At 57.5% G+C, this 23,697-nt stretch overlaps 2 protein-coding genes across 3 annotated transcripts; one reads left to right on the top strand and one right to left on the bottom strand.

Annotated features, from left to right (window-relative positions):
* Positions 1 to 9,967: 9,967 nt before the first annotated feature.
* Positions 9,968 to 13,197, top strand: TECR (trans-2,3-enoyl-CoA reductase; the record flags this gene model as incomplete). Of its 2 annotated transcripts, XM_079703946.1 has the most annotated exons (12): positions 9,968 to 10,153; positions 10,837 to 10,888; positions 11,230 to 11,274; positions 11,370 to 11,473; positions 11,551 to 11,666; positions 11,753 to 11,858; positions 11,977 to 12,049; positions 12,139 to 12,182; positions 12,265 to 12,322; positions 12,405 to 12,493; positions 12,820 to 12,865; positions 12,954 to 13,197. In XM_079703946.1, 12 exons carry the CDS (start codon positions 9,968 to 9,970, stop codon positions 13,079 to 13,081), a joined length of 1,047 nt encoding a protein of 348 aa, XP_079560072.1. In that variant the 3' UTR covers positions 13,082 to 13,197. The 2 variants fall into 2 exon arrangements, with proteins under 2 accessions (XP_079560072.1, XP_079560073.1); XM_079703947.1 differs by lacking the exon at positions 11,230 to 11,274 and having other exon boundaries at positions 10,036 to 10,153.
* Positions 13,198 to 13,280: 83 nt separating this feature from the next.
* Positions 13,281 to 17,955, bottom strand: NDUFB7 (NADH:ubiquinone oxidoreductase subunit B7). Its single transcript, XM_079702604.1, has 3 exons — positions 17,767 to 17,955; positions 13,826 to 13,994; positions 13,281 to 13,471 (listed from the first exon to the last, which is right to left on the bottom strand). Exons 1-3 carry the CDS (start codon positions 17,876 to 17,878, stop codon positions 13,339 to 13,341), a joined length of 414 nt encoding a protein of 137 aa, XP_079558730.1. The 5' UTR covers positions 17,879 to 17,955; the 3' UTR covers positions 13,281 to 13,338.
* Positions 17,956 to 23,697: the final 5,742 nt, after the last annotated feature.

Here is a 23,697-nt window from a genome sequence, read left to right as displayed (position 1 = left end):
CAGCCTGTGTCCTCAGAGCTCAGCCTCACCACCTCTTCCAGCTTTGACAGTGCCTTCCTGCCCAGAGATGGAGAGAGACCAGATGTGGTCACCAACCTTGACCCGGCCAGTGGTGCACGGATGCAGATCGGGGCCATCTTCCGGGGGTCTGGGGTTAGGGGCAGCCCTGGAGGAAAAGCGTTCAGTTCTAAGGAGGAAAAGCAGGCAGGGCCCTGCCCCTGGAGCTTGTAACTCATGTGTCCTTGGGGCTCCTGAGCCTTGGCTGCCTCGTCTGTAAAGTGGGGTGACAGTGCAAACCTAGCAGGCCAGCATGAGCTGGGGGAGGCTGGCTGCTGGCACCCTGCTTGCTGGTGCTGGGGAAGGGAGCAGGGAAGGGGTAGAGAGCGACCAGGGGGGTTGGCTGAGGCTCCACTGGAAGGGTCTGGGAGGGCACGTCAGTCAGCTGTGCTAAGGGTTTTGGGCCTCATCCAAAGGGCAGGACCCTGTTTGAGGAAGGCAGTCCGGGTTGAGTTGGCCGCCTCATCTGTCACCTGGGAGCTTTCGAAGCTGTGGATGCCTGGCCCTCCATCAGAGATCCCGATTTCCTTGTCTGAGTTGTCCAGGCCAGGGCTCTTCCGGTGGGTTTCATAAGCAGGCAGGGTTCAGGACCACTAGGCGGGGTTCTTAGCCACATCCGCCACGGGAATCATCTCTGTCAGGTCCTCTTACAAACATTCGCATTTACCGGATGGAGAAGACAGGGCTCAGGCAGGGAGGTTGGTCTGACTTTGGCCTCTGCAGCACTGCCTCTTGCTCAGTGTTGGGGAGCCCCCCACCCCTATGGCATTGGTTTTCCAGGTTCATTGGTGGCTTTAGCCTGGGGCAGGACACCATGCAGGAAGTGTCGAGAGAGCTGCTGATCTTGCCTGAGCCCCTCTGGGTGGTATCGGGGTGACAGGCCTTTCGCCCTTGGTATGGCCTGACTCTGCCGGGGCCAAGGGAGGCTGGGGCCGGGGGACAAGCAGGCTCAGCCTCCCAAGGGCGCTCCTTGTGGAGGTGACATGTTCTGCATTGTCCAGACCTCTGGAGACTAGGTGTGCTGGAGTTGTAATGTCAGGGAAGTTGAGGGGGGGCTGCCTTCCAGATAATTGGGTCCAGGCTTTGTTTCTCCTTGTTTTCTGTTAGCATTTGGCCCTGTTCCCCAGAGTGGAGGAGGTATTGCTTTGTGATGCTGAGCAGTGAGAGTCTTTGGGCCCAGGTAGGTGGGGGCGGTGCTGGCTCTGGTACTTCTTTGGGCTACGTGCCTTGGGCAAGGGCCCCCTGGTTTCCGAGCCCTGGTTTTCTGAGCCACCTAACTGGAGTCACAGTCCTTAGCTTACAGGCGCAGGTGAGGCTAGGTGAGTTGTGCAGGTAAAGGTCTTAGCACAGTTCTTGGCACAAAGTAAGCATCTGATAGACGATACTAGTGACGGCCCTTCCAATGGAATAGGCCCTTGCAGCACAGCTCTGTCCAGGACAGCACCCCCTGGAGGCCCCATCGGCCGGTAACTGCCCAGGGAGGTGTGTGGGCTGTGGGCACCAGCAAACAGCTGGTCAAAGAGCATGGCCCTCTCAGGCCCAAGACCCAGAGTCCTGCTTTTTTGGCCCAGCATCTCCTTCATCTTGGGCCTTCTGTGGTCACAGCAACCAGCCGGGGCACCTGAGCACCGGAAGAATGTCTTTCAAGGCTGGATGCTACTGGGCTGCCTGGGGCTCTGCCAGCTTCTCCTGGCCCCGGATCCCAGAGCCTAGGGACATTGGCATTCAGACCCTGCCACTTCTCCTCTGGCTACCAGGGGTGGGAGGCAGGAGCCAGCTGGTTGAGGACCTGGGAGTGGGTGGTCAGTCTCTCTCTGCCCTTTCTACCCTGGGCAACATTCCCCCACCCCCCAACCACTGTGGCACCTCAGGGAGGCTGTGCAATCCCCCCAGGAGAAATGGGGTCATGAGTGAGGCCACTGGGGAAGGAGGTATTTCTGGCCGAGCAGGTGTGGCCTGTGCTGGCGTCCTGGCAGGTCTTTTCAGCTGCCCTGGCATGAGTAGTGTGACTTCGATATTTCTGGAAAGTGGAAGGGAGAGGGAGCCGAAAGTGCTGAGCCGCTGAGTGTAGGTGAACATGCTCAAGCCTCTGCATTTGTGAAGTGGGTGAGCCAGTCTGGCATGTGCTGCTCAAGGCCAGGCCTCCGTCCTCTGGGTGTGGCAGCCCTTGTGCCCCGTGTGGGCGCTCTGGGGGCCGAGAGTGCCCAGGTTGGCCGGCTGATGGACCTGTTGGGCCCTCTGCATCTTTGCCTGGAGTTCTAGGTTGCACTGAGCAGGGCTTGTACCCTCAGCTAGGCCTCTTGTGCGCCCACGTCGGGAGATGTCACCCACCAGAGCCCACACTCCCCTGCAGGTACTGACTGGGTTGTGCCAGGCTGCCCAGCACAAGGCATCCTGGTTGAAGAGCCCTTTTCTGGCAGGCAGACCCCATGGGGTCCCAGCGAGCCTGCTCTAGGCAGGGTGTGCTGTACTGCACCCTCACTGCATGGGGGCCTCTGCGGGGCGCGCTGGCTGGGGGTGCAGCCCCAGAGGCTGGTGTGTGGTGGGGATCTAGGCTCAGGAGTTTACTGCTGCGTGAGCTGGGTGCACTCCTAACCCCTTGGAACTCAGCTTCCCCATCTGTGAAATGGAGTTAATGGCTCCAGCTCCCTCGGCTGCCATGGGGATTGAAAGGAGAGGGTGAGGAGAGGCATTTGGGAAGCAGCTGCGGTTGTAACCCATACCCATTGGGCAGGTTCCATCTTAGGACGCACGGAAGCGGGAAGTGATGAGGGTGACCAGGAGGCCAAGCTGACTCTCAGGCCTGTGCCCGCCCCTGTCCCAGGCCCGGGGATGTAGACTCTGCCATGAGGCCACTGCGTCTTGTTTACAGGTGGGAGGGGCCTGAGGAACACTGGGCCTGGCTGTGTTTATGAAAATGGGGAAACTGAAGCTTGAGAGGGGCCCAGGCTCCTGGCTTGGGAGGCTTTCTGGGCACTGGTGCCTGGGCCCCGGGTGCCCCGCCTGTGTAGCAGCTCCCACAGGGTAGAGCAGCAGTTGCAAACTTCCAGCCTGGGCTCAGGCGGTGCCTGCCTTTCCTGCCGCCCTCCTACTTGGTGCTTCTCTCTTCTGAGGCTCAGGTCAGAGCCTCAGACCCACCCCCGCCCCCCATCCCCACATCCACTTCTCACCCCCTCCATGGCCATCTCCCTACTCCTGCCCTCATCATTGCTTCTGCCCTGGTCTCTCACTTCCCACGGGGGTGCCTAGGAACAGCTGAGTCAGGTCACATCCTTCCTCTGCTCAAGAACCCTCCATGGCTCCCACCTCACTCAGCGTAAAAGCCAGAGTCCTCCCTGTGGCCCACAATCCCCTGCAAGATCTGCCCCATCACTTCCCTGTTTGTGTCTTCCCGCTCACCCCCTCCACACTCTGCTCCTGCCACAGTGGTCTGCTGCTTAAACATGCCAGGCACAGTCCAGTCTCGGCCTTTGCAGTGGCTGTTCCCTCTGCCTGGAACGCATTTCCCCTGGATGTATGCATGACGTGTTCCCTCAGTTCCACTGGCCTTTGTTTAGATGCCCCTTCCTCAGGGAGGCCTTCCTTGACCACTCTGTCTAAAATGGCCATACTCCCCCACCCCACCCCTGCCACCTTTCTCTTTTTGTCTCCACAACTCTTGGTGCAAAACCTGCCACTATTTATTGTGTGTCCCTACCCACCCCCAGCCCACGCCTGGGATGCAGCTTCTGTGAAGGCAGGGGTTTGTTCACTGCAGTGCCCAGGGGAAGAGGGGAGGAAGGAAAGGATGAGTGAATGAAGGAAGGAGTGTGAGGCAGTGGCTCCCCGAGGCCTCTTGGCTGGTGACTGGCAGAGCCAGAGTTAGCGTTCACTCTCTTGATCCCATCCTGCACCGGATGTGCCCGGTTCATTCACCTGGAGCTCCAGCTGCTGTGCACACCCTTCCAGCTGGTGGTAGCAGAGGCCGCGGCCACAAGGGGGCAGTGGAGAGCGGGGCAGTCTCGGCGGCTGCCACCTCGGCTGTGGTGGTGATGAACTACAGTAGGGACGCTCGCCGCAGCCCAGCCTCTGCCATCCGCACGTGTCTTGCTATTGTTAGGGTTCAGGCTCACTGTCGTCAGCTCCTTGCACCACCTCTCTGACCTTGGTGTGGTTGGGCCCCTTCATGATCGTGGTGAGGACTTGGGGAGGAGGGGCCTGGCTCCCTGTGTGTCTGCCACTTCTATTTTGCTAGTATCGGTCTGATAACATTTATTCTTTATAAGAATTATTCTAGGGGCTTCCCTGGTGGCGCAGTGGTTGAGAGTCCACCTGCCGATGCAGGGGACACGGGTTCGTGCCCCGGTCCGGGAAGATCCCACATGCCGCGGAGCGGCTGGGCCCGTGAGCCATGGCCGCTGAGCCTGTGCTCTGCAACGGGAGAGGCCACAACAGTGAGAGGCCCGTGTATCGCAAAAAAAAAAAAAAAAAAAGAATTATTCTAGACTGGACATGTTTGTGTACTTTCTCAGGGAGGCCTTCCCTGACCACTCTGTCTAAAATGGCCATCCTCCCAACTCCTGACCCCCCCCGCCCCCCATACTCTGTTTTTCCCCACAATTCTTGGTGCAGAACATGCCACTGTTCTCTGTTCTGGCACCCCCTGTGCACTAGCACCCCCTGCCCCGGACCTCACACAGGCCAGAATGGTGGTGGTTATTATCTGTAAGTCTTACAGTAACCCTGTGAGATAGCAGGTGGGGGCAGCCCACTTTGTAGATAAGGAAATGGAGGCTCAGAGAGGTTGGGTTACTCGTCCAGGGCCACACAGCCAGGAACTAGGTGAGTCTTTTTGACCTCAGAGCCTCCTTGTGAGGGGCCGCTGTGCCTGTGTTGCTGCCGTCTCCAAGGGCCCAGGGTGTGTGGAGCCTGTCAGTGTGGAGCCCCTTCTGTGTTGGGGATGCTGGTGAAGAACGACAGGGTTCCCTAGGAGCCAGAGCTGGCCTATCAGTGACCCTTTGCGTTGGTGAGCGGTGGCCCCCTCCTTGGAGGAGGGTCTGGTAGCCAGAATGCTGGGCTGCACAGGGTCACCGCAGCTGGGCGGGTGTGTCTGCAGGCCTCACAGAGGCTTCCCTGGAGCGAGGCCACCGGCCCAGGCTAGGGAAAGCCCCCCTGCAGCAGCTCCTGCACTGGGACGCCCACCTCTGCTCTGGGGTCTGGTGTGGTGGGCAGGCCCCCATCCCCCCAAGTGTGAAGGAGGAGTGAGGGAAAGGCCTTGGCTCACAGGGTGGTGGGGAGGGGGCTTTGAGGCAAGGTGCCTATGTGACCTTGGGCAAGGTGCCTCCCCCAGGTGCTTATGGAGAACAGCTCCTCACCAGGCTCTGTTCTGGGTGCTGGGAAGTGACTGAGGACAGGACAGTCCCTGCCCTCTGGAGCTGACCATCCAGTGGGAGGCAGACGGTAAATGTCTGGGTTGCTATTTTAAGTTGACAGTCAGGAAGGGTCTCACTGACGAGGTTAGGGAGGAGCCCTGTGGGGTCTGGGGGAGAGCGATTCAGGCAGTGAGAACAGCATGTGCAAAGGCCCTGAGCCTCTCCTACTCTTTTTTTTTTTTTTTTTACGGTACGCGGGCCTCTCACTGTCGTGGCCTCTCCCACTGCGGAGCACAGGCTCCGGACACGCAGGCTCAGCGGCCATGGCTCATGGGCCCAGCCGCTCCGTGGCACGTGGGATCCTCCCAGACCGGGGCACGAACCCGTGTCCCCTGCATCGGCAGGCGGACCGTCAACCACTGCGCCACCAGGGAAGCCCTCTCCTACTCTTGAGCCCTGGTTTTCTCATCTGCCATGTGGGGACCATCCCAGGAGCCTTGTCTACCTGAGGCTCTGGGCAACCATGCTAGCTTGAAACAGGTGCTCAGAAAGTGGGCACCCCTCTTTCTACTATGGCTACCTGGATCAGCAGCATCTTTATTTCCACGAAGGCAGTGAAGCCTGTGGGCCCTGCTGCCCGGCAGTAGCTCTGGGTACTCCCCTCTGGGTGGCGCAGGGCTGCAGCCTGCAGGGTGGGCTGTGCCCTGCCCCTTGTCCGGCCCCCCCACTCCCCACCAGCCCTGACCTCCTGCTGCCATGAGTTGCCCTTGGCTGGGCCCCGGAATCTGGGGCCTCTGGGTGAGAATTCCTCCTGGGCTGGGGATCTGTCATCCTAGAGCCACCCTCCTGTGCCCCAGGCCAGGGCTCCTGCCTGTCCTTGCCCTCTGTCTGGCCACTGTGCCTGAGGCTTTGGGGCCACACCCCCTGCCTGTGGCCAGTGCCCAGACTTCAGGTCAGTGACACCCTCACGGGCTTTGCTTCATTCATCCTTTGAACATATCACTGCCCCCTTGTCCCCCCAGCCCCTTCCCTCCATGGGGACAGGAAGAGCTGCCCCCGGCTCCTTCAGAAAAGTCCCACCACTCACTTATCCCCTGTCCCTTGCCTGCCTTCTCTCCGGGGTAGGGCCTGAGCCTGCTGCCTCCCCTTCTGTGCTCAGGACCCCTGCCTGGGGCTCTGCCCAGCAGCCACCTGTGCCCCTCACCCCAGTCCTGGGCCTATCCTGGGCCCCCCCCACCCCAGGCTGGCCTCAGGCCTGGGCAGGCTCAGGGGTGTGTGTGTGTGTGTGTGACAAGCGTAGGGGGCGGGAGTGTGCTGGGGCGCAGAGCATGGGGTGGGGAGTAGGGGGTAAGCTCAGGGACTGCAGATTGGGAAGTGCGTGATGGGCTCCCCCATATTGAGGCCCTCATCAGGTGGGGTGGAGGTGTGGGTAGCCTCTGCTGCTCCCTGACCCTGGACCTTTTCTCTTTATGGGTAATTGGGACCGGTTTGCTAGCCCTGCCCTTAAAAAAAAATGATTTATTGAGGTAAAAGTCACATGACGTACAATTAACCATTTAAAAGTGAATTTAATTCAGTGTTGTGCAACCACCGTCTCTGTCTAGTTCCACAACTTTTTCTCGCCCCATCCTTGGCAGCCACCAATCTGCCTTCTGTCTCCTTCCATTTACCTATTCTGGGCATTTCACGTAAACATGTGACCGCTTTGTACCTGGCTTCTCTCACCTGATATATATATATATATGTATGTGTGTATATATATATATATATATATATATGTGTATATATATATATATATATACACACATATACATTATTTTATTTTTTAAATTTTTTATTTTTTTTTCTTCCCACTTGGCTTTTAAAATTTTAAATTTTTACTTTTCTGAAATAATTAGAGAGGCACAGGCAGTTGTACGATGGTAGAGAGGTCCTGTGGCTCCCCCGCACCGCATCCCCACCCCCCTGCCCTGCCCAGGGCCTTTCAGACCTCTCCTGCGGTGGAGATTTGGGGACAGGAAATGGGAAATGAGGACCAAACCTGTCACAGTGGCCTTGAGCTGGGGCAGCCCACTCCCCAGTGGCCCCGGGGCCTTGAGTGCTGCCGCACCGGCCGGGCTTACCTCTGTGAGGGCGCCGCTGCTCCTCTGCGGCCTCGGGCTGGCCTGGGTGTGTTGGTGGCGGTGGCAGCCGTAGCAGCTGCAGCGCGGCTGCTGGGAGGGTGGCCCGAGGGTGGCCCCTGTCCCAGCCGCCCTCTCCCGCTGCCCAGCTTCCTTTCCCAGCAGCCAGTCGGGGCCCCGACGTCCCATACTCTCCTCCTGGGTCCTGGTCTGGTGCCCAGGTTGTGGGGAGATGGTAGGGTTTCAGCCCTCCCCCAGCAGCTGGCCGGCAGGGAGAGGGGCTGGTTGTATTTTAAGCTGTTGAGTGGTTCAGCAGGAACTCGGAGGCCTGCTCTCCCAGTAGACATGGTGCAGCCTTCCTGCGGACCACACGAGCTCCGAAGGCATGTGGGCACTGCCCGCCTGGGACCCAGGAACTATTAATATACCTGCAGCCACAGGGCAGCAGGCCCTTTGCCTGCTCGGGGCCATGCTATCCTCGCCCTTTCGGGCACATTCTGCCTGTACCCCTTCCCTCTTCCAAGAGGCCCCTTGGTGGGGCCAGACACTCGGGGCAGTGTGAGCAGCGCCCTCTTTCTGGCCCTTCTGTCTGGCCTTGTTATCCCCATGACTCAGAGGGGTTCAGTAACCTGCCCCCCAGGGCCACGTGGCCATGCAGAGCCCCCAGTTGACAGCAGGCGCACTCTCTAGCGTGGTAACAGTAGCATCAGACAGGAATTCTTGGGCTCTGGGCTCTCTCCTGCCCTCTGTCCATGACGTGGGGTGGGTAGAGCCTAGGTGGGCAAATAGGCCAGTGTGCTGCAGCGACCCCCTGGCCAGTAGGGGAGCCGGGATCTGAACCCAGGCCCATCCCCTTCCCTTCATCGCAGGCCCTCAGGGTCTCCTCAAGTCTGTCCTCACAGCCTGAGGTTTGGGGGCACCTCCCATCTGTCAGGTACCACGCCAGCCCCTCGAGGTACACACTTTCCTACCTGCCTCCGGCCTGAGGCTCAGAGAGAAGTGACAGCCCCAGAGTCACCCAGTGACAGCGTGGCAGGGCCGGATTCAGTCCTGTGTGCTGCACACCACGCCCCCTGTCTCTCCCACTGGTGGTGGAGTGTGTGTGAGGGGAGCCCTTTCCTCCTGGGGGGCGTGGCCCTAGGTGGGTGGGCATGCCCTCAGAGAGCCCTGTCTGGGGCCCTGCCCTGGGGTTCTAAGATCTGCCCCTTTTCTCCATGCTGCCTCTGACTGAGGGCCTACCAGGCGGGAAGGGTCCTCAGCACCTGCTGCCCAGTGGCCGACTTGGGGTCAGACCCAGCCCTGCCTGCCACGTCCCCATGTCTAATAAGATCTGCATCAAGCCCTACACTAGGGCCCTCAGGCCTACATGGTGGGCTCGGGCCCTACTGGGCCTCACTCCAGCTCCACCAGCAGTTCACACCATTCACAGCTGGGCCGGGTGCCTTCTCAGACCCGCTTAGAATGGGTGGGTCACATCCCCCTGGGGGCTCCCTCCCTCCCAGCACTGCCCCTTTGCACCACCGGTCCCACCACTGCCTGGGGCTCAGGGAGAGTGGAGTTGGGGGCGGTGCTCAGGCTGTCTGCCCTGGGCTTTGGGGGGCTCAGGGCCTGGACGAGGGTGCTATGTTGGGCTGACATGGTGGGAAGACTGCCCTGGAGGTGGCCTTGAACAAGGCCTGGGTGGACCTAGTGAGAAACGGGTGGAGAGGGAGGCTGGGGAGGTGTGAGCCAAGGTCTTGGCCTAGGCTGGGGGCGCTTGCTGGAAACTTCCTGGTTTCCTGACCCTTTCCACACTTAGAGAGAGGCTCTCTGCACCAATAACGCCGGAATCTGTCACCTCCCTGGGAACACAAATGCACAAGGAGAATAATCCAGAGTGTCTCTTACAGCTCAGAAGGGGAAATGGATGATCTATCTTGCAGATTCTCAAAATAGCTGGGATTTCTCCAAGCCCAGTGAACTCTGCGGGCCTGAGCTGGGGCCTGGGCGGCCCGTTGGCCTCTCACCCTGCTCCTGGTGACTGGCCCTTGCTCTGCACTGGGCAGGGAGGCCAGGAGGCGCCTCCATTCCTGTTCTGGGGATCTCCCTTCCCCCCGTGCTGTTGGGGGTCCATGTCCACTCGAAAGCCTTACAGTCAGGGCAACTCAGCCCTTGGAGGGCTGCCCCCAGGTCCCCCCTCCCAGGAGGTCTGTGGCGTGGCTCCTGGGGGGCTCAGTGTGGGGCAGTTTTATATTTAGTTGGGCCGTGGCTGTTGGGCCACTCGGGTTACATCTGCACAGAAGCTGGCGGAGCCAAGGCAGGCACGGGCTCCCTTCCAGCACCGCGGCAGAATATGATCTCGCCGGCCCGGCCCAGAGCACTTCGCGTGGGGAGGTCTGTGGTGGGGGCTGACGGCCGGCAGCTGGGGCCTCTGGCTGCAGCAGGCAGAGCGGGGCAGGCATGGACCTGAGCGTGAGCGTGGTGGCCCGGGAGACCAGCCAGGGCCTTGGCCCCGTCTTTGGCCTCAATGGCCTCCCCCGGCCCATGCCCCACAAGACGATCAAGAAACCTAAAAAGGCCGTTCTCTTCTTCGAGGTGGAGATTCTGGACGCAAAGACCCGGGAGAAGCTGTGCTTCCTGGACAAGGTAGGACCGTGGTGCAGACTGTGCTGGCCTGAGGGTGCTGGGCCTGCGACCTACCCCTTCCTGGGCTCCTGGCCCCCAGGGAGATGGGAGTGCCCCTCCACCTGGGTCCTGACACCCAGCCCCTGCCCTTCAGGGTGTGCAGGAGGGGTACTGTCCCTGGGCCTGCCCCAGCCAGCTTGCGCCTCAGGGTAGATAGAGCACCCTGGCCCTTGGGTGTGGTCGGGAGCTGGCCTCCCAGTGTGAGAAGGAGGTGAAGCAGCCTCTGTGGACCCTGCACGGCTCTGGGGCCTGGGAAGGAGGTGGAGTCCTGAGACCGGCCCCACTCCGAGGCCAGGCCAGGGGAAGGGGTTTGTCCCATCCCAGGGAGGTCTGGAACACGTTGAGGGCTGTTACTCTGGGGGGAGTCGTGGCTGGGGGTGGAGAGGAGAGGCGAAGTGGGCCTGGCTTCCCATGCTCAAACCATCTCCCAGCCAGTCCAGGGGTGACCTGGCTGCCTGGTTAAAATGGCCCTCAGGCCCATGGCTACCTTGTCGGCTACGTGGGTTGGGGGGCCTGGTCCCCAACCCTCCCGCCTCCCATGGCAGTTGCCTAGGACCCCAGTCCATCCCACCTCACCAAGAGGGATTCTGGGTCCCGGGCTCCCCGCCCACGGCTTACTGGTCCCTGGCCTGTGTTTCCCCCAGGTGGAGCCCCAAGCCACCATTGCCGAGATCAAGAACCTTTTCACCAAGAGCCGTAAGTCCAGGGCCCAGCCACACTGCCCCCGCGACCCCTCTGGGCAGGGGCCTCTAGGTAGGACCCCGTCCTACATGCCTCTCCCTCAAGGGCCTGCAGAGATGCGCCCCCAGTGTGGCCCAGGCTTCTCTGGGCTTGCCTGGGGCACCCGCCCCCGTGTGGCCATCAACAGGAACGCCCTTGCTGGGCTTTGGGGAGGGACAGCATCCCGCTTTGCCTGCTCTTCCGGTCTGTGTCCTGGAGCCACACAAACTTCAGAGATCTTGCCCGGGGGCCGGAGGAGCTGTAGGGACCCCGGGCCCCACCAGGCTGTGCGCTGTGATACCCTACTCTCCCTACAGATCCACAGTGGTACCCCGCCCGCCAGTCCCTCCGCCTGGACCCCAGTGAGTACAGCTGTCTGCTTGGCTGCCCCCGGGCTCCTGGGTGGCCCTGGGCGAAGGCCCAGGCAGGCCCTGAGCCCTGGCCCGACTCTCCGCAGAGGGCAAGTCCCTGAAGGATGAGGATGTTCTGCAGAAGCTGCCCGTGGGCACCACGGCCACACTCTACTTCCGGGACCTGGGGGCCCAGATCAGCTGGGTAACGGTGCGTGCAGACCCCCTCTCCCAGCGGCCTCGTCTCCCGGCTGCCGCGTTGGGGTGACTCCCCTCTCCCCTCCCCAGGTCTTCCTGACGGAGTACGCCGGGCCCCTTTTCATCTATCTGCTCTTCTACTTTCGGGTGCCCTTCATCTACGGCCACAAATATGACTTCACGTCCAGTCGGCACACGGTGGTACAGTGAGTGGGGCCGGGTGGGAGGAGGTGGCGGGGGAGGGGAAGGCCTGCTGGACCTGCCCCTGCTGAACTGGCTTCCCCGCCCCCAGCCTTGCCTGCATCTGCCACTCATTCCATTACATCAAGCGCCTGCTGGAGACGCTCTTCGTGCACCGCTTCTCCCACGGCACCATGCCGTTGCGCAACATCTTCAAGGTGAGCCCCCAGCTGCCTGTCCAGGCCCTTCACCCCCGGCCCTACACTCCCTGGTCCCCCTCACCTGGGTCCTGCCCTCCACTGGGCCAGGCTCCATCCCGGCCCTGCTCCCTTTCAGAACTGCACCTACTACTGGGGCTTCGCCGCGTGGATGGCCTATTACATCAACCACCCTCTCTACACACCGCCCAGTAAGTGGCCTCGGACCCTGCTCCCCCTGTGAACACCCCTTCACCCAGGCTCTCCCCTCACGGGCTTCCCCTCTCTGCTTCCTCTTCAGCCTACGGAGCTCAGCAGGTTAAACTGGCGCTCGCCATCTTTGTGGTAAGCGGGCTGGGACGGATGACGGTGCGGGGAGTTTGGGTGGCGGGGTGGGGGCTCCGAGCTGACCCTGCTTCTCTAACAGATCTGCCAGCTCGGCAACTTCTCCATCCACATGGCCCTGCGGGACCTGCGGCCAGCTGGTGAGTGGCCTGCTCCGGGCAGGGGGGATGGCCACCTGGGCAGGCTGAGCCAGCGGGTCTCACTCCTGTCCTGTCCTCCCAGGGTCTAAGACCAGGAAGATCCCATACCCCACCAAGAATCCCTTCACATGGCTCTTCCTGCTGGTGTCCTGCCCCAATTACACCTACGAGGTGAGGGTCTGCCCTCCTCTCCTCTCCCTCCTGGGGCTTGGGGTCCCATGTGGAGGGCTAGCTTCTAGGAGGGGGCGCTGCCTGGCTCCGTGGCTGCTCTTGCAGTTTGAACTTGGAACAGTTGGAAACGGAGACTGTGGCCTCTATAGGGCCTGGGAGGTGTCCAGCTGGGCTTGTGGCTATTGGGGACTGAGGGGCAGCTTCATCGTGTAGTCCCCCCCTTACTCCAGGCTCCTCTGGCACTGGCGTGTGGTCCCCATCCCCTTACTAGAACAGCTGGGGCTGCCCAGCCCTGCCCGCCCTCACCCTGCCTGCTCTGCCCACAGGTGGGGTCCTGGATTGGCTTTGCCATCATGACACAGTGTCTCCCAGGTGAGCCCGCTGCCCCTTCCCCGGGGGGCCCTGCCCGCCCCTGCTGTGTGCAGCCCTCCCTCCCTGACTCCCCTGCTCCACCCCACAGTGGCCCTCTTCTCCCTGGTGGGCTTCACCCAGATGACCATCTGGGCCAAGGGCAAGCACCGCAGCTACCTGAAGGAGTTCCGAGACTACCCGCCCCTGCGCATGCCCATCATCCCCTTCCTGCTCTGAGTGGCACCCCCTCACCCAGGCTCAGCCACGCCAGGCTCGTGGCCCCCCGCCCCAGTGCCATTCTGGCGAGGACTGGGACCCACTGCTCTCCAGCATCTGGAATAAAACCTGCCTGCCCAGCTGGACTCAGACTCGGCGGTGTTTCTTTTGGGGGTCGCTTCGGGGATCAGCACACCAAAGAAAGAGGCGGAGCCAGGGATGAGGGCCCTGGAGGCTTTTATTTTTTTGACTGGTCCACAGGGTGGTAGGCGGGGCCACTACAGGGCCACCCCGGGGCCCACGTCGCCGGACTCCTGGCCTCTGGCCATGTCCGCCTCCCTCTGCTCCCGCCTCTTCTTCCGCTGGAGCAGCCGCCGCTCCCGCTCAAACTCCTTCATGCGCCTCACGTAGCTGCAGGCAGAGTACAAGGAGGGAGGGGTAGCCTCGGGAGCTGATGGGACTGGGAGGGGGTCGCAAGTAGGGAAGACCTGCGTGCCTGTGATGTAACTTTGGGGTCTGCCCCCTCCCCTGGGGTGGACACCCGTGGGCCCAGAGCAGGAGCTGGGCCTCCCACCTGAACTGGGCGTGGCCGCTCCTGTAGGCACCTCAAAGCAGCCCACCCCACCCCACAGCCCCTTTGGGATTCCTCTTTCTACTGAGGCGGAGCCTGGCTAGAAGCTCAGTGCTAGTTTGCTGTCCTTTGCCTCTGGAGCCGCGCGCCCAGGGCCGGGCCAGGTGCGGGTTCGGGGCGGGCGTGGGGCTCACTCGAGGTGCTCGCAGTAGTCCCAGTCATGCTGCTCGTGCTTGCAGGCCAGGAAGTTGGGGAAGCTGTCGCGCTTGCACTTGAGGAGCCGGATGAGGTAGTGGGCGCAGTAGTCCCGCTGCTGGAGCACCAGCTGTGCGTCGTTCATCTCCTGCTGAGTGGCCACCGTCTCTGCCGGGGGACGGGTGGGGCTCAGCCAGGGCCAAGCAACCCCCAGCACTGAGGCCCAGATGGGCAGGGTCCCTCTCCCGCCATCACCGAGCACCTCAAAATCCACACTAGATTCTTGCCTCCCGTCCCCCTGGGGTCACTCCCCAGACAGCCCCACCCTGCAGAGGTGTGTGTGTGTCTGTGTGTCTGCCTGGGGGACCTGGATCCCAGCTCTGTCCTCTCAGTGGAGGCGTAGCTTCTGCCCACCTCATAGCTGAACTAATAATCCTCGTCCTGCTGCCCCACCCACCTGGTAAATCCCAGGGGGATGAAATCAACCTTCACTTCAACTGGGGCCCATTTGGGGGCCGTCAGAAATCGTGGGCACACACCCCAGCGCGCGCCCGCTGTGCTGGTGGTCCTGAGCTCTGTCCCCACCCAGCATGGGGCACACAGGACCTAGCCTTCCTGCATCCTCAAGGGAACCCCCGCCCCCTCTCCAACTTACCCCATCTTTCCTGGTCCTAGATGCTCCTCCTTTCTCGAACATTCTCTTCCCGTGGCCCCCCTCTCTGCCACACCCTCCCCAGGTTTCCTCCCGTCTCTATGGCTGTCCAAATATGAAGCTGCCCAAACATTAAGCCTTGGCTTCTGGTGGGTCTTGCTAAGAGCCCTCCGCTCATTCTAATTCATGGCTTCGGTCTCCACCCCGTAGAGAGTTGAGCCCCAGGCCTTGTGTCCACCTGCAGCCCCTGATGGTTTCCATGTCAAGGTGGCGCTTCACACGTGATGCTCCAGCATGATGAGTCAGCAGCCAGGATTTATGGAGCACCTACTGTGTGCTAGGTGCTGGGGCTATACAAGGGAACATGCCAGGCAAGGATCCCTCCCTGCTCTTGGAGGGAGACACAGAACAAACAGGTAGAGCTAGATGTTGTAGGATGCCTGACAATGCTAAGTATTAGGGAGGAAAATAAAACGAGGGAGAGAGAGAGGCAGTGTGGGGAGGTGGGTCAGAACTTTAGATGGAGGATTCCCTCAAAAGGTGGCATATGAAGGTGAGGGAGTGGGTCACATAGACACCCGGGTAAGGCATCCCCAAGAGCGGAACAGCAGGTGCAAAGGCCTTGAAGTGGGAGGACAGGCGGGATGCCCCAGGGGTTTCGGCCTGAGCATGTGGTGGTCAGCGCTGGAGGGGGAGGCACAGGGTTGGTAGGGGAGGTCAGGAGCTCTGTTTCAGGCCTGCTGAGTGCAACATGCCCGTTAAATGTGGAGCGGAGACGCCAAGCAGGCAGTGAGGTCCATGAGTCTGGGGTTCAGGGTCAAGGCCCAGCTGGAGATAAAAACTCCAGCACTGGTGCACAGCAGCCATTTGAAACCAGAGGACTAGCAGAGACCCCCAGGGAGTGGTGGGAGTGGGTGGAGACAGGAGAGACCCACACAGTGGGGCGCCTTGGCATTTACAAGGCAGGGAGGTGGGCGGGAGCTGTGGGGTCTTGGGACCACATGAAGAGGGGCTCCCAGGAAGTGGCAGTGACCGGCTGTGCCTGCTGCTGCCGTAGTGCAGTTAGACCTGAGAATCTGACAACGGGGCTTTGCAATACAGACGTAGTGAGGGTGGGGAGGAAGCTTGACCACAGCCCTGTCGGTGAAGTGGTGGGGAGGTAGCTGGAGGGGGAGGTGGGGCCAGGAGAGGATTTTTAAATTTTTATTTAAAAAAAAAGTTTTCTTAGGGCTTCCCTGGTGGCGCAGTGGTTGCATCTGCCTGCTAATGCAGGGGACACGGGTTCGAGCCCTGGTCTGGGAAGATCCCACATGCCGCGGAGCAACTAGGCCCGTAAGCCACAACTACTGAGCCTGCACGTCTGGAGCCTGTGCTCCGCAATGAGAGGCCGCGATAGTGAGAGGCTCGCGATGAAGAGTGGACCCCGCTTGGCACAACTAGAGAAAGCCCTCGCACAGAAACGAAGACCCAACACACACACACAAAAAAGAGTAAAACTTCTTTAAAAAAAATTTTTTTTTAATTTATTTATTGGCTGTGTCAGGTCTTCGTTGCTGTGTGCGGGCTTCTCATTGCGGGGGCTTCTCTTGTTGCGGAGCACGGGCTTTAGACGCACGGGCTTCAGTAGTTGTGGCTCGCGGGCTCTAGAGCGCAGGCTCAGTAGCTGTGGCGCATGGGCTTAGTTGCTCCGCGGCATGTGGGATCTTCCCGGACCAGGGCTCGAACCCACGTCCCCTGCATTGGCAGGCGGATTCTTAACCGCTGCGCCACCAGGGAAGCCCCAGGAGAGGATTTTACAACAGCAGAAATAACAGTGTATTTGCATGTTGATAGGAAAATCAACCTTGCAAGAGAGGGAGGGTGGTTGGGGGCGGTCCTTGGGTAGGTGAGAGGATGGGATGGAGGGCATCAGAGGGCTCACCTGGAGCAGAGGCTTAGTTAAAGTCGGGGCAGATCATCTGGGCTAACAGGAGAGAAGGTGGAGTCCAGGGTGTGTAGGAAGCAGGGATGAAGGGAGCCCACGAGAGCTCTTTTGGCTGCTTCTGTTTTCTTAAGAGGATACAAAGTGACTAGCTGAAAGGAGGTGCTGGAGTCTGAGACAGAAGGCGTGAAACCATGGTCTAGGAAGGAGCAGGAGAGAGCGAAGGGCCAGGGAATGTGACAGGAAAACAGCAGCATGAAGAGTCAACTGGGGGAGCAATTGCGAGACCAGTCAGGGAGGATGGGTATTTTTCTCCGATGTTCAGCTGCACAGGGACAGGAGCCACGGAGGAGAGCTGGCTTTAACCAGGGTTCTGGTTAAGCAAGACAGAGGAGGGGATGGGGTGGGCGGCTCTGGGTATTTGCAAAACATTAATGGGAAAGCAGGGTGTGAAGTGGGAAGGACTGACATGATAAGGAGGTGGGGGTACTGATGGACTGCAGGTTCCAGTGGGGCTGAAGGAACTACAAGGACACCAGAGACACCATAGGACTGTACCTCCCAACATTCTCCTAAATCCACACCTCTCTGCACCACCCCATTCCCTTAGGGGTCTCCCTGTCTCCAAGTCGTCGCCCACCTGGCAGTCAGCGTGACCTTTTGATAAAGCAAATCTGATCGTGTCCCTCCTCTGCTTTGAAGCACTAGCTCTCCCCTGTCCTTGGTCCCGGTGTGGTCAACTCCTCCGCATCTCCCGCAGGCCTCGCTTCCAGTCATAGTCTCCTGAAAGCCCGCCTTGATACTCCCAGGGGCCATCATCAAGATCCGCCAGGTTCCTTTGTCTTCCCTATAGGGCTGTGAGTTCCCCCTTAGTCAGTGCCTGCTGCATCCTCGGTGCTCAACTTGGGACTTGGTCCAGGACTGGCGCTCGATATGCTTGTGATATTAACGAATTAAAAAAGCAACGTGCAGGACAGTATATGCGGCGTGAGCCCCCCCTTGTGTTTTCTCTAGCATACCTAAAAATAGTGACATCTGGACAGAGGTACAATAACCACATCCCTTCCGCGATAAACCCTCCCATAGTTCCCCACTCACTCCAGGACTAAGTCCAACTTCTACCGCCTCATTAGGTCCTGTATCGCCACTCTCTTTTGCCCCCGGGCTTTTTGATCAAACAGTGTCCTCTGCCTGGAATGCCTCCACACTCAGGCAGGGTCACGCGCGCCCTCTGGACTCCTCTGGGCCGAGGTCAGGGCTGAACCCAGACACAGTGCATGACGCTCGAGCCCAGCCGACCCCGGGGTTCAGGGGTTCCGGCGCCCACCCCAAACTCCCGCCGGCCGCGCCTGCGCACTGGGCCTCACCGCGTTCTTTGCGCCCGGGGAAGCCGTAGTCTGGCGGGAAGGTGGGCATCTGCAGGGGGTCGGGCTCCACCGATGCATCGCCCAGGTAGCGCCGGGCCAGGTGCGCCCCCATGGTTGCTGTCGCCGCAGGCAGCCGGGGTCACCCAGCTCCTACCTGGAAGCACTCCTTGCCCAGCGACGGCTTCCGGGTTGCTCAGGCCGCAGCGGTGATCATAGAGATGAACGACTCCGGAGGACTTCAGGTACCTCTGGCTCCACCTGGCGGTTGGGCTGAGATAGTAAGGTGCGCGGCTCCTACTCCGGTGATCGCCAGAGGGGACCTCCCTGCTTCTGGAAATCCATCTGGGCAGGAGAGGGTGGACGATGCGAGCATGGGTCTTCCTCCCTCCCTCCCTGGGCGCTTCTGATCTCCCGAAGCTAGAGCACAAATGAAAATTATTCTTCTGTCGTGTTTCAAAAAAGTCTTTATTCTAAAACTTTCGAATTTGTCATAAAAAACCCTGCACAGAGCTGATATAATTAGCAAATATCAAAAGTTTAAATAAAATTATTTAAACTAAGTATTTTAATTAAGTTTAATTTAAATAAGCAAATAAAAGTTATTTATAAACTATTTATAAGCTGAGATTTTAAATAAATCCAATTTAATACTTTGTAAAAATAAAACGAGTTGTGATTCTAGTATCCCTGTAGTTGCCCCTGTAAAGAATGGGTTTACATTTCACACCTGTTACATTAGAGCTTCTACACATGTATATTTAAAAGTATAATACATTGTTTAATACTGCCAAATACTTCTTGGCCCAATGTGCAGCTGTAACAAATGCTGTGTTAATTTGTTACTCTCTCTGGAATCCTGCACATTGGAACACAAAAGAGAAGCCTTTCACTGGGTGCTTGGCAGTGCTGGGAAATGATACTTGGATGCTGCATGATTAGATTTCATTTGACAAGGTGTTGTGGGTTGAATTGTGTCCACCCCCCCTCCCCGAAATAAGTTGAAATCCTAACCCTTGGGAACCTGTGAATGTGATCTTATTTGAAAGTAGGGTCTTTGCAGATGTAATCAAGTTAAGATGAGGTCATGATGGACTCGGGTGGGTCCTAATCCAATGACTGATGTCCTTATAAGAGGGAAATTTGGACACAGACGTGCACACAGAACATCACATGATGCTGGAGGCAGAGACTGGAGTGATGCATCTACAAGCATATGAACACCAAGGATCCCAGGCCAGGAAGGATCCTCCCCCAGATCCTTGGGAGTAAGCATGGCCCTGCTCACACCTTATTTTGGACTTGCAGCCTCCAGAACCGTGAGACTATAAAATTTTCTTGTTTTAAGCCACCTAGTTTGTGGTACCTTGTTATGGCAGCCCTAGGAAACGAATACACAAGATAATTTGTCTTTTCTCCTACCTAAACTTGTCTGGTGCTCAAATCCTCTACACACCCCAAAGCAGCATCTGTTTCCAGCACTGGCAGTGGCACAACCAGAATCACACTCAGACACAGGAGGGCATCAGCCAGAGAGGCGGGAAAGTGCTCCCTGGAGGCCTGAGTGGCATTGATACCAAGAGATGTCATGTTTAGAGTTACGGTTGTTTTATGCCAGCTCCAATCACAGGATCTCAGCTGACAGCAGCATCCGGTGTTCTTCAGTAAATTTATTTTGTGTTTGTAATATGTGAGATTCTCTAAAGCAAGCCAGCTTCCTCTACTTGGGCCAAGGGGGTTTCCTGCTATTTGAGAGAACAGATGTCCTGGATTAGAACCCTATTTGTGTGGCCTGGGTGAGTGCGTTTAGCTCTTTGTAAAATCGAGATCTCAATTTTAATGTTTTAAGCATTAAATGTGTTAATTATATGAAGTACTTATAGCAGTGCTTAGCACAGAGCATTAGTTAAGTGTTACTTATTGTTACTACTACATCCCTCTATTATGAATGGCTGTGTCAGACCTTGAGGACACAGAGGTGAACAAGAAGAAAAGAGTGGGGGTGGAGGGTATCTCTCTCCACTCACAATCGTCCTACGAAGGGCTTTAAATACAATCTGTAGCGGGTTAAATAGTGCCGCCCCCTTAAAAAGGTATGTCCATACCCTAATCCTGGGAACCTGTGAACGTGACCTTCTTTGGAAAACGTGCCTTTGCAAATGTAATGAAGGGTATTGAGATGAGATCGTAGGCCAAGTAGGCCCCCAATGCAATGACAAGTGTTCTTATAAGAGAAAGATGGAGGGAGGTTTGACATCAACAGAAGAGGAGACAGAGAAAGAGAGATGGTCCTGTGAAGACAGAGGCAGAAATTGGAGTGATGTGGCCACAAGCCAAGGAACACCTGGAGCCACCAGAGGCTGAAGGAGGCAAGGAGCAGAATCTCCCCTAGAGCCTTTGGAGGGAGCACAACTCTGCCGACAACATGATTTCAGACTTCTGGCCTCCAGAACTGTGAGAGAATAAATTTCTCTTGCGTTAAGCCACCCAGTTTGCGGTCATTTGTTGAGCAGCCTTAGGAAACGAATACACCACCTTATAGGTGGATAACCCCCAAATTTGTCTCTAGATATGTCTTCTCCCCTGAAATGCAGACACATGAATATATCCAGCCACCGACTGGGCACCTTCACATGCTTAGTCCGTTTGAGCTGCTATAATAAAGGCTTATAAACAATAGAAATTTATTTTTCACAGTTCTGGAGGTGGGAAATCCAAGATCAGGGTGCCAGCATGGTTGGGTTCCAGCAAGGGCCCTCTTCTGGGTTGCAGACGGCCAGCTTCTCATTGTGTCCTCACATGGTGGAAAGGGGGTGAGCTTGCTCCCATGTCTCTTCTTCCAAGGGCACTAATCCCATTTGTGAGGCTCCACCCCCATGACTTAATCACTTCCCAAAGGCCTCACCTCCTAATACTATCACATTGGGGATTAGATTTCAACATATGAATTTTTTTTTTTTTTTTTGGTGGTGGTGGGGAGACACAAACAGTCTATAACACACCTTCAAATGACACTCCTGATTTCTCTCTGCTCTCTCGTAAATCTGTTCCTCCCTCTGTCTTCCTGTCTTGGGCAATGTCTGCTCCATTTTTTCCAGGTGTCAGGCCCCAAACCTTTTGGTCATACTCAACTCTAGTCCTCTCACTCCAGGCATCCAAATCAGTGGCATATTTCTTTGGTTGCACTGTAGAAACCGATAAAGAACACAACCCATTCCTACCCCCTCCATGGCCACCAGTCCCATCCAAGTCATGGCCATATCTCCAGTACAACTGCAGTAGGCTTCTCCTGGTCCCCACCTTCCTTAATCTCTCACCCTCGGGTTGCACCTGTCAAAACAGAAATTGGATCATGTCCTTCCTCTGCTGAAACCCTCCCGGGGCTCCCCATTTATGTGGAGCAAAAGCCACACCCAGCCTGAAAGCATTTGACTCAGGAGGTCTGGAGCCCCAGAATCTGCATTTCTAACAAGTTCCCAGGTGACAGAGATATTGCTGGTCTGGGGACCAACCTTGGGAGAACTACTGAGCTAGATTTTCATGTGCTGACACAGGGAAGTGGCTGTGATATATCGGTAACTCAAAAAGGCAAGTGAAACGGAACGTCATCAGTTAGATCCATTAAACTGTAACTTGCTTAATAAGTAGTGAACTGTAACGTGCCTTCATGGTTCAAGCTTGCTTTAATTGTTTTTATAAAAACTTGCATGTCCTCCAAGTGTCACGTAGCCTAAACAATAAGATGTTTACCAGAGTTGTTTTTCAGGAACTTGGAGTCAGCTGTGTCCAGTCTGAGCTCAAGCCAGTTAAGACTGGTTGGGACCACCCACCCTCCAAGTGGGTCTGCACAGGTGCCCAATCAGTGTCCTTTTGACGTCAGAGGACTCAAAACTCCACCCTCAGAGCATGCTAACCCTGCCATTTTCTGGACTTGCATCCCGTGGAGAAGCATGTAGCTTAGATTGGCCTGAGTAGAATGATGATTACCTCACTTAAAAGAAAAGATCTCTAATCACCTTTCCCCATGCTCCCCAAGCCTCAGCTTTATTCCATAAATATCCCAAGCCCCTCACCTTCAGGGAGGCGGATTTGAGATATGTTCTCCCATCTTGCTTGGCTGACTTGTGAGTAAACCCTTTCTCTGCTGCAAAATTGGTGTCTCAGGTTTGGCTTGCTGGGCATCAGGCAAACAAACCCGGTTCAGTAACGCAAGCCATAGAGGATAGACCAATGGTGATTGAGACTTCCTTTCCAGGAAGTTCTGCCCCAGAACATGGCATAGATTTGAGATTCTTGTGCACTTCCTGACTCCAGGGGACAACATTCACATTCTTGTCTTTGTGAATGGCACTCCTGGAGTTGTGCAGTGCCCAACCTGCACAGCTATGCCAGGCAGCCCTGCTCTGTTCTGTGTGTCTCCCCTCTGCCTCTCTTTCTCTGTGTGTCAGCTGCTCACCTAGAGGCCAGAGCTGGGAGGAGACCCAGAGTGGCAAATCACGGTGCCAACTCACTCCCTGTGTGACCTTGGGAAGTGACTTCCCTCTCAGAGATGCAGTTTACTCACCTGTAAAATGGGTCCCTACTAAACAGCCCCCACCCCCTTCATGGTTTTATTTTCCTTATTAGCACTTACCACCCTCTAACCTGAGATCTATATATTTGACTTAATATTTAACTTGTTTACTGTTGGTCTCTCCTCTTGAATGTCCGCTCTGCAGAGCAGGGAATTTTACCTGTCTTGTTCACTGCTGTGTTTCTGCACCTAGAAGGGTACTGGCACACAGCAGGGGTTTAGTAAATACTTGTCAAAAATCAACAAATGAGGGCTTCCCTGGTGGCGCAGTGGTTGAGAGTCCGCCTGCCGATGCAGGGGACACGGGTTCGTGCCCGGGTCTGGGAAGATCCCACATGCCGCGGAGCGGCTGGGCCCGTGAGCCATGGCCGCTGAGCCTGCGCGTCCGGATCCTGTGCTCCGCAACGGGAGAGGCTACAACAGTGAGGCCCGCGTACCGCGAAAAAAAAAAAAAAAAAATCAACAAATGAATAAATGAACAGGGTGGTTTGGAAGAATCAGTTGATCAACCAGTTGATGGTTGCCCGAAAAGCGCTTCCTGCCTGGCACCTAGGAGGTATCCAGTACGCGCTGTTATCACTTTCGTCTGGTAGGCACTCTCTAACTAGAAGGCCCACCAGAGGGGACTCCCACGACCAGTCGTTTCACTAGAGGATGAAGAGGTCCAAGCCAGGGATGACTCTGGGTGGGTGGGGATGTGGACCCACATCTGTCCTGAGGTCCCTGGACTCAGAGGCTTCAGCTTGGTCTGTCCATACTCAGAATTGGAGATCTGGGGGGGATAATATTAGAGTGAGGGTGGTATTAAGGGGTGAGGGAGGGGCCGGGTCTCAGTCACCCGTGCCCCACAGTCTTCCTGTTTTTTGTTCTCTACCAGCCATCTGACGAGGAGACCTCACTGTGTTCCCCGCCCGCGTCCCCAGGTGCCCTGCATCGCTGCCCACAGCTTCCCCGCCCCTCCTTCCTCTTTCCCTTGCCACTGCCGTCCGCGCCGCGGCTTCTGCTCTGCCCCGGGCAGGGGCTGCATTAGCATTTTGTGGGCGGAACAGCCTCGGAGGCCCCAGGTGGGGCCGGGGATGGAGAAGAACATTCTGGGCGGAGTTTGCGCCTCGCCTCGGTCCGCTGCATGGGAGATCGGAAGCTCTGGGTAATTCAGTTCCGGAGAGGAGGAAAAATAAATTAGCTTGGCCTAGACAGTCCCTGGGGAAGACCTGGCCTCGGTCTGTGATAGTGACTAGAGGCACGCCTGTAATCCAGGAGCTGCCCCGGGATTCTGCTGCCTTCGTGTCGGGCTGCTGGCTGGTGGTGGAGGACCAGTGAGCCTGGAGTGGCCTGGCCTTAGTCAGGGCTTGGTGGGCAGG

Source organism: Hyperoodon ampullatus (genome assembly GCF_949752795.1).
Source record: "Hyperoodon ampullatus genome assembly, chromosome: 4".
Classification (NCBI taxonomy): domain Eukaryota; kingdom Metazoa; phylum Chordata; class Mammalia; order Artiodactyla; family Ziphiidae; genus Hyperoodon; species Hyperoodon ampullatus.
This window is presented reverse-complemented; position numbering and strand designations above follow the sequence as displayed.